This window comes from Pan paniscus, chromosome 9 (genome assembly GCF_029289425.2).
Source record: "Pan paniscus chromosome 9, NHGRI_mPanPan1-v2.0_pri, whole genome shotgun sequence".
Taxonomy (NCBI): Eukaryota; Metazoa; Chordata; class Mammalia; order Primates; family Hominidae; genus Pan; species Pan paniscus.
The window spans coordinates 66,253,192-66,267,593 of NC_073258.2; the positions used below are offsets into that span (position 1 = coordinate 66,253,192).

The following is a 14,402-nucleotide window of genomic DNA, read 5'->3' on the forward strand; positions in this document are numbered from 1 at the left end:
GTATCAGTGGTGATACCACTCTCACGTTCAACTTTCAGCTTACCCAAGACCCAGGTATGCTTGAAGGAGCCCTTTCCCATCTCAGCAGCTTCCTCAAAATTGTCGATGGTTCTTTTGTGGATCCCACCACACTTGTAGATCAGATGGCCAGTAGTGCTGGACTTGCCCAAATCAGATGACGATGTTGAGCTGAGTCTTTTCCCTCCCCTGCTCCCTTTCTTTTGAGATGGAGTCTCACTCTGTTGCCCAGGCTGGAGTGCAGTGGTGTGATTGCAGCTCACTGCAGCCTCAACCTCCTGGGCTGAAGCCATCAGCCAGCTCAGCCCCTGGAGTAGCTGGAATTACAGGCGTGCACCACCACGCCCAGCTAATTTTTGTATTTTTAGTAGAAACGGGGTTTCACCATGTTGGCCAGGCTGGTCTTGAACTCCTGACCTCAAGTGATCCACCTGCCTCCACTGCCCAAAATGCTGGGATTACAGGCATGAACCACCGCGCCAAACCCCCATTTTGGCTTTGATTTAACGGTGGTTTTCACGACACCTGTGTTCTGGCAGCAAACCCATCGCAAAAAAGCTCCACTGCCCTACACAGATTCTATTATAAACATCTCCATTCTACAGATGAGAAACTGAGGCTGAGTAGTTAAGGGGAACTCCTACAGCTAGTAAGAGTCGTGACTCAGAGCCCATGACACCATCCTGCTTCTCCAACGTTCTTTGCTTCCTCTACTTTCCAGAAAACATGAATTAGGGAATCCTGTGGAGGGAGACAGGGAAATAATTTGACGTTGTCCTGTACATACTGGACACAATAAGAGTTGGGTGGATGAATGAAAGCAGGGATTTAGGAAGCGGGGAGAAGTCGTTTGGAGGTCTGTGACAAGGGTTTACGCTTGGATAGGGTGGGCTTGATAACACCCGGCAGAAATGAGACGAGTGATCACAGCCTTCCCAACCAATCTTTCCAGTGACCTGGGTTTACGCTTCACCACAGAGAAGGAACTTTTCAGACGCTCCCTTGGCCGCGCACCCGGGATAGAAACAGCGCTGTCACTTGCGACAAAATCCCTAGGCCAGAGGAAGAAGAGCGCAGGCCTGAGCGAGGCGGCAGCGGCGGAGGCTGGGCCGGAGGGGTGGGGACGGCGAGGAGGTGGAGGCCGGCGCTCCGCTCCGCTCCAGCTCGGTTTCATGTCCCGCCAGGCGAAGGATGACTTCCTGCGGCACTACACAGTGTCGGACCCCAGGACTCACCCCAAGGGCTACACCGAGTACAAAGTAACCGCGCAGGTGAGGTGGGGCCCAGCGCGTACTTTACCCTTTTAACTAGAGGGGCGCCGAGTTTTACCTTAAGGAAAGGCGGTGCAGCCACTGCTCCCTTTTTAGACGACAGAAATGGGTTTCCCCTTTAAGGGGAGGTTGCAGTACGAGGCTTAGTTTACATCTTTAACCACCAGGGGGCGGGGTCCTGGGTGGGCGCTGTCTTTTTTAAAAGGGCGTTGACGGCCGTTCCCGGACAGGCAAGGCGTGTATGCCCACGCCCGGAGTGTAGTGTCTGGGCATCAGGCTGTGAATTTCTCTAAATTAACATGAAAACTCTGGTTTAATCCAAATATTAGTACTCCATTCTCGTAGAGTAAGTTTTGTTTATTGGTTTGTTTGATGTTACGTAAACTCCCTTTAACGAGTTAAACCATTTTTAATTTTTCAAAAAATAATACTGGTCAGTGGTTGAAAAAAATTCATGCAGTTCAGAAGGACTTAAGGAGTAAGTCGCCATATCAAGGTCACAGCAGGAGGATAGATAGGCTAGAGTTGATATATGAAGCGATAACAACATCATAAGCACAATTTATAGAGAGACATGGAGGAAACCATGACAATAATTAAAAATGAAACAGTAAAACAGGACACCTGTAGAATGATAACAAGAACTGGTAACAAGGAAGGTCCCCAGGGAGAGGAACTGTGTCACTGGGGACAGGAGTTGGGGGAAGACTTTTTACTGTAAATTTTTTGTACTTTTAGAATTTTCAACCAGGCGACTATTAAGCTGGTGCATTAGTTAACTCTAAAAGCAAAGCAGGCACATAAGGACACTTCCAAAGTGATCTAAGTGCAGAATCTTAGCTATTTAAAATATGCTTTCCCCAAATCGTTTATGTCTTTTCCATGCCTAAAAATAATGCAAATAAGGCCGGGCTCAGTGGCTCATGCCTGTAAATCCCAGCACTTTGGGAGGCTGAGGCAGCAGATTGCTTGAGATCAGGAGCTCAAGACGAGCCTGGGCAACATAGTGAGACCCCGGATCAATATTAAAATACACACACACACACAACTTTAAAAAAAAAAAAAAAGGCAAATAAATAGATTGTCCCTGGGAAGATAGACTGGAGGTGGGGCTGGGGTGGGGAGGATGTGGCAAGGAACTGTAACCTTTTATTATAAGTCTTCCCAGTAGCGGCCGGGCGCGGTGGCTCACGCCTGTAATCCCAGCACTTTGGGAGGCCGAGGCGGGCGGATCACGAGGTCAGGAGATCGAGACCATCCTGGCTACCATGGTGAAACCCCATCTCTACTAAAAATATAAAAACTTACGGGCGTGGCAGCGTGCACCTGTAGTCCCAGCTACTCGGGAGGCTGAGGTAGAAGAATGGAGTGAACCCGGGAGGTGGAGCTTGCAGTGAGCCGAGATTGTGCCACTGCACTCCAGCCTGGGAGACAGAGCGAGACTCCGTCTCAAAAATATAAATAAATAAATAAATAAATAAAAATAAATCTTCCCAGTGGCTTTTTTGTGTTGTTGTTTTGTTTTTGAGACAGAGTCTCACTGTCGCCCAGACTGGAGTGAAGTGACTCGATCTCAGCTCACTGCAAACTTCCGTCGCCCGGGTTCAGATTCTCCCACCTCAACCTCCCAGGTAGCTGGGACTACAGGCACACGTCACCATGCCCAGCTAATATTCGTATTTTTTGGCAGAGATGGGGTTTCACCATGTTGGCCAGAATGGTCTCTATCTCTTGACCTCATGATCTACCCGCCTTGGCCTCCCAAAGTGCTGGGATTACAGGTGTGAGCCACCACACCCGGCCTCCCATTGGCTTTTTAAACCAAGCAACATGCATTACTTTGATATATTTTTATACATATTATATAATATGATGTATTATATATAATAAATATAAAATATAAAGCACATAATATATAAATATATATATGTATATATTTTTTGAGACGGAGTCTTGCTCTGTCGCCCAGGCTGGAGTACAGTGGCGTGATCTCAGCTCATTGTAGCCTCCACCTCCTGGGTTCATGCAGTTCTCCTGCTTCAGCCTCCTGAGTAGCTGGGATTATAGGCATGTGCCACCACACCCGGCTACTTTTTGTGTTTTTAGTAGAGACGGGATTTCACTGTGTTGGCCAGGCTGGTCTCGTACTCCTGACCTCAAGTTATCCTCCCACCTCGGCCTCCCCAAGTGCTGGAATTACAGGTGTGAGCCACCGCGCCTGGCCTATATTTTTATTTTATTTTATTTTATTTGCGACGGGGTCTTGCTCTGTCACCCATGCTGGTGTGCAGTGGCATGATTCACGTCTTACTGCAGCCTCAAGTTCCTGCATTCAATCCATCCTCTTGCCTCAGCCTCCTGAGTAGCTGGGACTACAAGCATGTACCACTACGCCTAGCTCAATTTTTACATTTTTTGTAGAGGCCGGGCGTGGTGGCTCACGCCTGTAATCCCAGCACTTTGGGAGGCCAAGGCAGATGGATCATGAGGTCAAGAGATCGAGACCATTCTGGCCAACATGGTGAAACCCCGTCTCTACTAAAAGTACAAAACGTAGCTGGGCATGGTGGCGCTCACCTGTAGTCCCAGCTACTCGGGAGGCTGAGGCAGGAGAATTGCTTGAACCCGGGAGGCAGAGGTTGCAGTGAGTCGAGATCACACCACTGCACTCCAGCCTGGTGACAGAGTGAGACTCCATCTCAAAAAAAAATTTTTTTTTTTGTAGAGACAGAGTTTTGCCATGTTGCCCAGGCTGGTCTCAAACTCCTGGCCTCAAGCAATCCTCCCATTTTGGCCTTCCAAAGTGTTAGGATTACAGGCCACCATGACCCACCGTACCTGGCCTATAATTTTTTTTTTTTTTTTTGAGATGGAGTCTCACTGTGTTGCCAGGCTGGAGTGCAGTGGCATGATCTCAGCTCACTGCAACCTCTGCCTCCCAGGTTCAAGTGATTCTCCTGCCTCAGCCTCCTGAGTAGCTGGGACTACAGGCACTTGCCACCACGCCTGGCTAATTTTTGTATTTTTAGTAGAGACAGGATTTCACCATGTTGGTTGGCCAGGCTGGTCTCGAACTCCTGACCTCAAGTGATTCTCCCACCTCGGCCTCCCAAAGTGCTGGGATTACAGGCATGAGACACCACACCTGGCCACTCAATGGCTTTTAAATAGTTTCTTTTACCAGAATATTTTAGGCAAGTCACTGTTGTCAAAAGTGAAGTCCAGGGTTTTAGTCCCAGCCATCTTTCTTACTTAGTGTGTGGTCTTCTATGGCCACACCTCTCAGAGCCTCCATTTCCTCATCTCTTAAGTGGGCATGTCAATTATGTCTGCCTCAGTGGGATCCAGGATAAGAAATAGATGTTTTTATTTATTTATTTAGTGTGTGAGAGACAAGGTCTCACTCTCTCCAGGCTGGAGTGCAGTGGTGCGATCTCAGCTCACTGCAACCTCTGCTTAACATGCTCAAGTGATCCTCCCACCTCAGCCTTCTAAGTAGCACACACTACAGGTGTGCCACGCCACCACACCCAGCTAATTTTTTGTATTTTTTGCAGATACTGGGTGTCACTATGTTGCCCAGGCTGGCCTCAAACTCCTGGACTTAAGTGATCTGCCCACCTGGGCCCCCTAAAGTGCTGGCATTACAGGTGTGAGCCACCGTGCCTGGCATAGGAGATGTTATTAAACTGTCAAGTACCCCAAACCATAGGACATTATTTTAAAATTATTATGAACATAACGATGAAAACTGAATCTTGTTTTCACCTCAGACCCAAGTCTGCCCTTCCAGGGACTTCAACTCCAGTGATGGTTTCTTCTGTGTCCAGGGCGCTGAAGCGCAGGATCTTCTCCCGCAGGGAAGGAGGTTCCTGAGGCAGAACCTCCCTTCTTTGGAGGCTTGGGGTTCTTTGGTTTCAGAAGGAGATGGAGGGACTTGGTCTGTTCAAGGAACTGGGATAAAAATTGGGCTGATGGCCGGGTGCTCACGCCTGTAATCCCAGCACTTTGGGAGGCTGAGGCGGGCGGATCACTTGCGGTCACGAGTTCCAGACCAGCTTGGCCAACATGGTGAAACCCCATCTCTACTAAAAATACAAACATTAGCAGGCGTGGTGGTGCATGTCTGTAGCTTCTTGGGAGGCTGAGGTAGGAAAATGGCTTGAACCCTGAAGGCAGAGGTGGCAGTGAGCCGAGAGAGTACCACTGCACTCCAGCCTGGGCGACAGAGCGAGACTCCATCTCAAAAAAAAAAAAGTTGGGCTGAGGTTGGAGCAGTCCAAATGGGCCTTTAGGGGTCCTCCTATTTGATAGATGGAGAAACTGAGGTACATAGTAGGAAAAGTTGCTAAAATTACACACGAAGGCTTAAAGCCAGGGTGCCTTGATGCCAGAGGCCAATGGCCAAAGGCTACTGCCCCGTGAGGGGGACTAGGAGGCACCTAGGGCATTACAGGGTGAGAGGGTGTCAGATGGCAGTCTCTGGTCTCAACCAGCTCTTGCCTTTCTTTCTCAGTTCATCTCAAAGAAGGACCCAGAGGATGTCAAAGAGGTGAGGCTCCTGGGAGGAAGAGGGACTGTTCTGCAGTTCCAGATCTGGAAACTGTCAAGGGGCAGCTGGTAACTCTGCTTGGACATCGGCCCTCCTTCCTCCCTGTCCCTGGGCGAGGGGCTGCTGCAGCTGCTTCCTGATCCTCACACCCCCTGGGGGCAGGCTGGGCATGGGGGCGGCTGCCTCCCACCATTGCTGGTTCTGGGCAAGTCTCATGTCCCTCGTAGGTGGTGGTCTGGAAGCGGTACAGCGACTTCCGCAAGCTGCATGGAGACCTGGCCTACACCCACCGCAACCTCTTCCGCCGCCTCGAGGAGTTCCCTGCTTTCCCCCGGGCCCAGGTGTTTGGTGAGTGTTAGATTGGGGCACTCGGGCCAAAGATGGAGGGAGCATTGGGCAAAAGGGGACCTCCGCCAGTGGGGGCTGGATAGAGAGGGCCTGAAACCCTGGGCAGAGTCATGTTTGGAAGGGCCCTTAGAGATGACCTCATTTGACAGATGGGGAAACTGAGGCTCAGAGTAGCCTAACCCTTACTGTGTATTTCACCTTTTAACATTCCTGTTGGGCTGGGCGTGTGGCTCACGCCTGTAATCCTAGCACTTTGGGAGGCCGAGGCAAAACTCCATCTCAAAGGAAAAAAAATCCTGTCTTTATCAGCTCCATTTTATTTTCCTTTTTCTTTTTTATTTTTGTTGACAGCCTCACTTTGTCACCCAGGCTGGAGTACAGTGCGCTGTCTTGGCTCACTGCAACCTCCACCTTCCAGGTTCAAGGGATTCTCTTGCATCAGTCTCCCCAGTAGCTGGGATAACAGGTGTGCACCACCACGCCTGGCTAATTTTTGTATTTTTAGTAGAGACAGAGTTTCATCATATTGGCCAGGCTGGTCTTGAACTCCTGACCTCAGCTGACCTGCCCGCCTCGGCTTCCCAAAGTGCTGGGATTACAGGCGTGAGACACTGCACCCGGCCCATCTCAATACTTAGTATATTGATTACATGTTGCAATGAGAATATTTGGGATATATTGGGTTAAATAAAATATTAAAATTAACTTGTGGCTAGGTGTGGTGGCTCACACCTGTAATCCCAGCACTTTGGGAGGCCGAGGCAAGCGAATCACGAGATCAGGAGTTTGAGACCAGCCTGGCCAATGTGGTGAAACCCCGTCCCTACTAAAAATACAAATAATTAGCTGAGTGTAGTGGCGAGTGCTTGTAATCTCAGCTACTCAGGAAGCTGAGGCAGGAGAATCGCTTGAACCTGGGAGGCAGAGGTTGCAGTGAGCCAAGAGTGTGCCATTGCACTCCAGCCCAGGCGACAGAGTGAGACTCCGTCTCAAAAAAAAAAAAATTGTTTCTTTTTTCCTTTTATTTAATGTAGCTGCTAGAAAATTTAAAATTGCATATGTAGCTCATATCTGTATTAGACAGTGCTGACCAGTTGCTTGGGTCTGCGTACTCATGTGAGATGTTCTTTTTTGTTATTGGTTTTTGTTTTTGTTTTTTGAGATAGAGTCTCACTCTGTCACCCAGGCTGGAGTCCAGTGGCATGATATCAGCTCACTGCAAACTCTGCCTCCCAGGTTTGAGCGATTCTCCTGCCTCAGCCTCCCAAATAGCCAAGTAGCCACCCAAGTAGTGTGCGCCACCACACCTAATTTTTTTTATTTTTAGTAGAGACAGGGTTTCACCATGTTGGCCAGGCTGGTCTCGAACTCCTAACCTCAAGTGATCCACCTGCCTCGGCCTCCCAAAACGCTGGGATTATAGGTGTGAGCCACCGCGCCTGGCCGAGATGTTCTTTTGAAGCAAGGTAAAGGATTGCTGCTGTCAGGTTATGCCAGGCCAGTGGGGAAGTACCACAGACTGGCCGCACAGTAACTGGACCAGAGTTAGCCTGCTCTGCAAAATACCTAGGACAGAGCAGTGAAACTGTGGCTCGCACCTGTAATCTCAGTGCTTTGGGAAGCCAAGGCAAGGTAATCACTTGAGCTCAGGAGTTCAAGACCAGCCTGGGCAACATGGTAAAACCCCATCTCTACAAAAAATACAAAAATTAGCCAGGCATGATGGTGTGCACCTATAGTCCTAGCTACCTGGGAGGCTGAGGCGGGAGGGCGGCTTGATCCCAGGAGGCAGAGGTTGCAGTGAGCTGAGATCGTGCCACTGCACACCAGCCTGGGTAACACAGCCAGTCCTTTTCTCAAAAAATAAACGGGGGCTCCTTGCTTTGTGACCTTGGGCAAGTCACTTTCCCTCTCTGAGCCTTACTTTTGTCATTAGATCAAAGCCATCAGAAATGCTTTTGTTTCTTGTTAACTGCCTAGCTCCCCCTGGGTAGGATATGATATTCACAAGGGCAGAGACTGGTTCCTCCCCTGTTCACCTTCTGAGTCTAGCATATAGTAGGTGCTCAGTAAACATCTGGCAAATGAATGAATAGGGAAATTGATCCTCCTGGAAGCCCCTACCTCACCCCAGGAGGAACCAGGGCAGATTGCTGGGAGAATGGGTAGGAGGGCAGTGAGTTGCTCAGAGCATCTCAGGCAGGACCAGGAAAAGTGGCCTTGGGGCAGAAGCCCCTGTGGGTCACCGCCACTCTCCCCTGTTCCTTGTCCTGGGGGCTGTAGGCCGGTTTGAAGCCTCAGTGATCGAGGAGCGGCGAAAGGGGGCAGAGGACCTGCTTCGCTTCACTGTGCACATACCTGCGCTCAACAACAGCCCCCAGCTCAAGGAGTTCTTCCGGGTATGTGCACCTTCCACCTTCCCAGAACTTGGGCCACTTACCCACCCACCAGATTGCACCCCATGACTCCCCATGTCTGATCTTTCTGTCCTGCAGGGTGGGGAGGTGACCCGACCCTTGGAGGTGTCCAGGGACCTGCACATCCTGCCACCCCCTCTGATCCCCACCCCGCCCCCTGATGACCCCCGGCTATCCCAACTGCTCCCTGCAGAAAGGAGGGGCCTCGAGGAATTGGAGGTGCCAGGTACATCGGGGTGGGAGGAGGGAACCAGGGCTGGAGGGTGCAGAGTGGGGAGGGCGGCCACACTCCCTCCTCAGTGATCTTACTGAGAAATGTGTGTGTGTCCCAGGTCTATCACTTAACTGGCTGAGGAACTTTGGGCAGGTCCTTTTCCTTCTCTGTGCTACAGTTTCTTAATCTGTAAAATGAGCACAAACCCTAATAACAGGCTTGTCTATGCCCATGGTTGCTGCAAGGGTTTAAGGAGAGAGTAATTCTATTTTGAAAGCTGAGAAATAAACGCAGGTATTCATGACCCCAATTATCTCTTCCTCAGTGGACCCCCCACCATCCAGCCCTGCCCAGGAGGCCCTGGATCTCCTCTTTAACTGTGAGAGCACCGAGGAGGCATCTGGTTCCCCTGCCCGAGGCCCCCTCACCGAGGCTGAGCTTGCCCTCTTCGACCCCTTCTCCAAGGAAGGTAATGAGCTGGGACAGCCGGGAAGGAGCCAGGGCAGGACGTCCTTGGGACAGGGAGGAGGGCAGAGCCCCACTAGCCTGCTCAGTGCCTGCGCAGATCAGGGAAAGACGTCTCCTCAGCAGTGCTGCCCTGTGGGCCAATAGCAGCTTCAATGAGAATTAGAAGCCCTGTGCCAGGGCACGTGGTGTGGTGTGCTGGATGCACCTGTGCAACAAGTAGCCACGAGGAAGGAAAGGAGGCACTTCCCATGTTGGGGCCATCTCACTGAGAAGGCTTTGGAAAGAGCCGGCTCACACTGCTCTGGGACATTTTAGTTCCTTCCCTGCAAGCTCGTGGTGGGATTTCCTGACTAGCCAGGGTCTGGCTGCAGATCCTGAAGGCAAGAGGCCTGCTGGTCAATGGGAGTGAGTTCTCAGCTCAAAGGGCAGCTGCAAAGGGAAATCCCTCTGGGGGCCTAGAGCCACTGGCATTTGGGGATGCTGGAGGTAGAAGGGCCCCCCCCGATGGAGGTCAGGGTCCTGGGCACCTTCTTGCTGTGAGATCCTGGGACTCGACAGTCCCAAGCTCTGAGACACTGGAGTTTTTCATTCTAAAATTTGCCAACGCCTGGCACATTGGCTCACACCTGTAATCTCAACACTTTGGGAGGCTGAGGCAGGAAGATTGCTTGAGCCCAGGAATTCAAGACCAGCCTGGGCAATATAGCAAGAGTCCATGTCTGTTATTCTTTTTCTTTTTTTGAGACAGAGTCTCACTTTGTCGCCCAGTCTGGAGTACAGTGGTGCAATCTCTGCTCACTGCAACCTCCCAGGTCCAAGCGATTCTCCTGCCTCAGCCTCCTGAGTAGCTGCGACTACAGGCGCGCACCACGGTGCCTGCTAATTTTGTATTTTTAGTTGAGATGGGATTTTTCCATGTTGGTCAGGCTGGTCTCAAACTGCCGACCTCAGGTGGTGCGCCCGCCTCAGCCTCTGAAAGTGCTGGGATTACGGATGTGAGCCACCGCGCTTGGCCCTTTTTTTTTTTTTGAGATCGAGTCTTGCTCTGGATTGCCCAGGCTGGAGTGCAGTGGCACGATCTCAGCTCACTCCCACCTCCGCCTCCCGGATTCAAGCGATTCTCCTGCCTCAGCCCCCTGAGTGGCTGGGACTACAGGCGCGCGCCATCATGCCTGGCTAATTTTTGTATTTTGAGTAGAGACAGGGTCGCACCATTTTGGTCAGGCTGGTCTCAAACTCCTGACCCTCAAGTGATCCACCTGCCTCCGCCTCCCAGAGTGCTGAGATTACGGGCGTGAGCCAAAATGCCCTGCCTCTTTCACTTTTCTTGTTCTGCCTCCTCCCGTTCCTGCTCCTGCCTCTCCAGGGTTGGGGAGTGGGAAGAAGGAATAGGAGGGAAAGGCAACGTTGGTGTCACAGGGCTGTTATGCCTGGCCTCTGGGTGGCAGGCATCCAAGTGCTCTGTCCTTGTGCCAGCTGAGTCCCTGCTGGGCAGCTAGCTGCCTGGGCAGGAGCTTTTCTATTTTTTTTCCTCTCCTTTTTAATTTTTTTATTTTTATTTATTTATTTTTTGAGACAGAGTCTGGCTCTGTCACCAGGCTAGAGGGCAGTGGTGCGATCACGGCTCACTGCAGCCTCCAACTCCTAGGCTTAAGCGATCCTCCCACCTCAGCCTCCCAAATAGCTGGGACAGGACCACAGGCATGCACCATCATGCCCAGCTAAGTTTTTGATTTTTTGTAGAGATGAGATCTCACTATGTTGCCCAGGCTGGTCTCAAGCTCCTGGACTCAAGTAGTCCTCCCACCTCAGCCTCCCAAAGTGCTGGATCATAGGCATGAGTGACTGTGTCCAGCCAGGATCTTTTCAAGACCCTTCACAGACAGCTCCAATGAGACATTCACTCAGCCCATGGGAAAAGTCCCCAAAGCCTGGAACTGCAGTGTGCTCAGACACTGCCTTATTTCCCTACCCTGCCATGGTGGGCACCTCCAACAAGCCTCTCACCACCAGAATTCTTGAGGCAAGGAGTGGGCACCTGTGTCTCCCTTCTTCACAGCAAACTCCTTAACTCGAGTGTGCAGGTGTCCCAGGCACTCTTCTGCTCTCTGCTCCCTGAGAAATATATGGAGGGCTGTAGGCCCAGCCAGGAGGTGCCTTCTCCCTCCTGCAGGAGGCCCGGACTTCTCAGGGCTCTCATGGAACTCACAGGGATGGGGTTAGAGAGGCACCCACTTTTTCCCTCTCCAGGATGATAGGGTATCATGATGCTCCCTGCCCCCGCACCTTCCCCTCAGAGGCCTTTTCACCAAAGGTGCACCAGATTTCCAGTCGCCTCGTGTGTAAGCTGCAGGTAGGATGTCCGACCCCCTTTTAGCCAGTCCAGGGGGATATAATGAGCCTTTACCTGGGAAATGTGAGGACACCTGTCACTCACTGTCTTTACATTTGGGGGCCTCAGCTGAAACTGCAAGGCTTCAGAAAACCCCTGAGATTCTCTAAGTCTCCTATTCTAAGATTATTCCAAGTCTTGGAGCATTTCTACCCTCAGCCTGGTGGTGGTGGCCTAGCATCCTTCAGGGAAACTTTCTGGAGGGGATTTTTGGATTTCTAGGTCAACTGGAGTCAAGAGGGAAATAGGACCAGTGACCCAGAGCTTACAAACTAGAGTGTGTACCTAAAGACATAATTAGGAAGGTAAGGCTGTTTTTACAGAAGCACGTGAACCCTATCGATCAAATAGCTCCTGGCTAGTTTTTGATCCACAGACGACTTCTGGATTGCTCTGGCATTGGTCCCCTCTACTGGGGACAGGCTGATACCCTGATGGACAAAAGAGGTCTTGGGGTTGGGCAGAGGGCCTGGGAAAGGAAGGGCCAGTCTGGTCCGAGTCCTCCCTTTCTAACTGCAGAAGGCGCAGCCCCCAGCCCCACCCATGTGGCTGAGCTGGCAACGATGGAGGTGGAGTCTGCAAGGCTGGACCAGGAACCCTGGGAGCCAGGAGGGCAGGAGGAGGAAGAGGACGGGGAAGGAGGGCCCACCCCTGCCTACCTAAGCCAGGCCACAGAGCTCATCACCCAGGCCTTGCGGGATGAGAAGGCAGGCGCTTACGCTGCTGCGCTCCAGGGCTATCGAGACGGCGTGCACGTCTTGCTTCAGGGAGTCCCCAGTGAGTAGGGACTGAGGGTGGAGGGTCAGGCCTGGGTCCCAGGTGGGGCAGTGATGAAGGGAGCAAAAAAACAAGCAAATCACGGATCAGGAGCCCTTTTACTCCTCACTGACCAGCTGTGTAACCTGGGCAGATTTTTGTTTCTGTTTTTGTTGTTGTTGTTTTTGTTGTTGTTGTTTTTAACCTCTTGTGGCCTCAGTTTTCTTCTTTCTCTTTTTTTTTTTTTTTTTTGAGACAGAGTCTTGCTCTTGTTGCAGGCTGGAGTGCACAATCTCGGCTCACTGCAACCTCCGCCCCCCAGGTTCAAGTGATTCTACTGCCTCAGCCTCCCGACTAGCTGGGATTACAGGCGCCCACCACCATGCCTGGCTAATTTTTGAATTTTTATTTTTTATTTATTTTTATTTATTTTTTTTATTTTTTGAGACAGAGTCTTGCTCTGTCGCCCAGGCTGGAGTGCAGTGGCACAATCTTGGCTCACTGCAACCTCTACCTCCCAGGTTCAAGCCATTCTCCTGCCTCAGCCTCCTGAGTAGCTGGGATTACAGGCACGTGCCACCACGCCCAGCGAATTTTTGTAGTTTTAGTAGAGATGGGCTTTCACCATGTTGGTCAGGCTGGTCTCGAACCCCTGACCTCGTGATCCACCCACCTCGGCCTCCCAAAGTGCTGGGATTACAGGCGTGAGCCACCGCGCCCGGCATGGGCTCAGTTTTCTTATTTGTAGACTGAGGAGAATGGATGCTGGGCCCCAGAGAGGAGGGAAAAGCACATGGTGATGCTCTGTGAATTGTAAAGGACCCGACCAGGGGTTCTGACCAGGCCAGTGGTGCCCAGGTGCCTCAGCTGAGCATTCTCTCTCCACAGGTGACCCGTTGCCTGCCCGCCAGGAAGGTGTGAAGAAGAAGGCAGCTGAGTACCTGAAGCGGGCAGAGGAGATCCTGCGCCTGCACCTGTCTCAACTCCCACCCTAACAGGGAGTGGGCCCTTCCCTGGGACTCTTGCTCCTGCACTGCCAGCCCCTTCTCCTCTCCCCAGGGCCTGGCCCTACCTCCTGGTCTTGTAATTACAGGAGCCATTTCTGTAGGTAACTGGACCAAGAATGAGAAAAATAATGAATTCTTAGCTCCCTGATTACACCTGCCACCTTGGAATCAAGGACTCACACTTCTGACCCTGCCTGTCTTTTGGGGGTTTTTTTTGAGTTGGAGTCTCGCTGTGTCGCCCAGACTGGAGTGCAGTGGTGTGATCGCGGCTCACTGCAACCTCCACCTCCCAGGTTCAAGCAATTCTCCTGTCTCAGCCTCCCCAGTAGCTGAGATTGCAGGCACATGCCACCACGCCCAGCTAATATTTTGTATTTTTAGTAGGGACGGGGTTACACCATGTTGGCCAGGCTGGTCTCGAACTCCTGACCTCAAGTGATCCACCCGCCTCAGTCTCCCAAAGTGCTGAGATTACAGGCATGAGTCACTACGCCCGGCCCATGTCTGTCTGTCTTGATGTGTGAGCAGCAGCTGTGGTCATTAAACCATTAGTTTACCCCTCTAGAACTGGGGTCTGCAAACTCCCACCTGCAGCCAAATCTGGCCCACCTCCTTTTTAATGTAAGGGCTGTGAGAGTGGTTTTTACTTTTTTTAATGATTAAAAAAATCAAAATAATATTCTGTGACAATGACAGGTGAAATTTATATGTGACAAGTGAAAATTATATGAAATTTAAGAGTCTATAAATAAAATTTGTTGGAACACAACCAGGCTAATTCATTTAGTATTGTGATAGCTGCTTTCGCGCTACACTGGCAGTTGAAACAGTTGCAGAGTTGAGTCTTTGCCGCCTGCAAATCCCGAAACATTTACAACCTGGCCCTTTGCAGAAAACATTTGCTGGCCCCTGAGCTAGAAAATAGGGAGCATAGTCTCCAGGGAAATACAGGACAAGCC

The 14,402-nt window shown here is 51.1% G+C and overlaps 1 protein-coding gene across 2 annotated transcripts; it reads left to right on the plus strand.

Moving 5' to 3' along the window:
• The first annotated feature begins 719 nt into the window (after nt 1–719).
• SNX15 (sorting nexin 15) lies at nt 720–14,212 on the plus strand. Of its 2 annotated transcripts, XM_008954034.5 has the most exons (8): nt 720–1,289; nt 5,806–5,841; nt 6,069–6,189; nt 8,473–8,588; nt 8,685–8,832; nt 9,146–9,289; nt 12,200–12,457; nt 13,325–14,212. In XM_008954034.5, exons 1-8 carry the CDS (start codon nt 930–932, stop codon nt 13,429–13,431), a joined length of 1,290 nt encoding a protein of 429 aa, XP_008952282.2. In that variant the 5' UTR covers nt 720–929; the 3' UTR covers nt 13,432–14,212. The 2 variants fall into 2 exon arrangements, with proteins under 2 accessions (XP_008952282.2, XP_054950482.1); XM_055094507.3 differs by lacking the exon at nt 5,806–5,841 and having other exon boundaries at nt 972–1,289.
• Nucleotides 14,213–14,402: the final 190 nt, after the last annotated feature.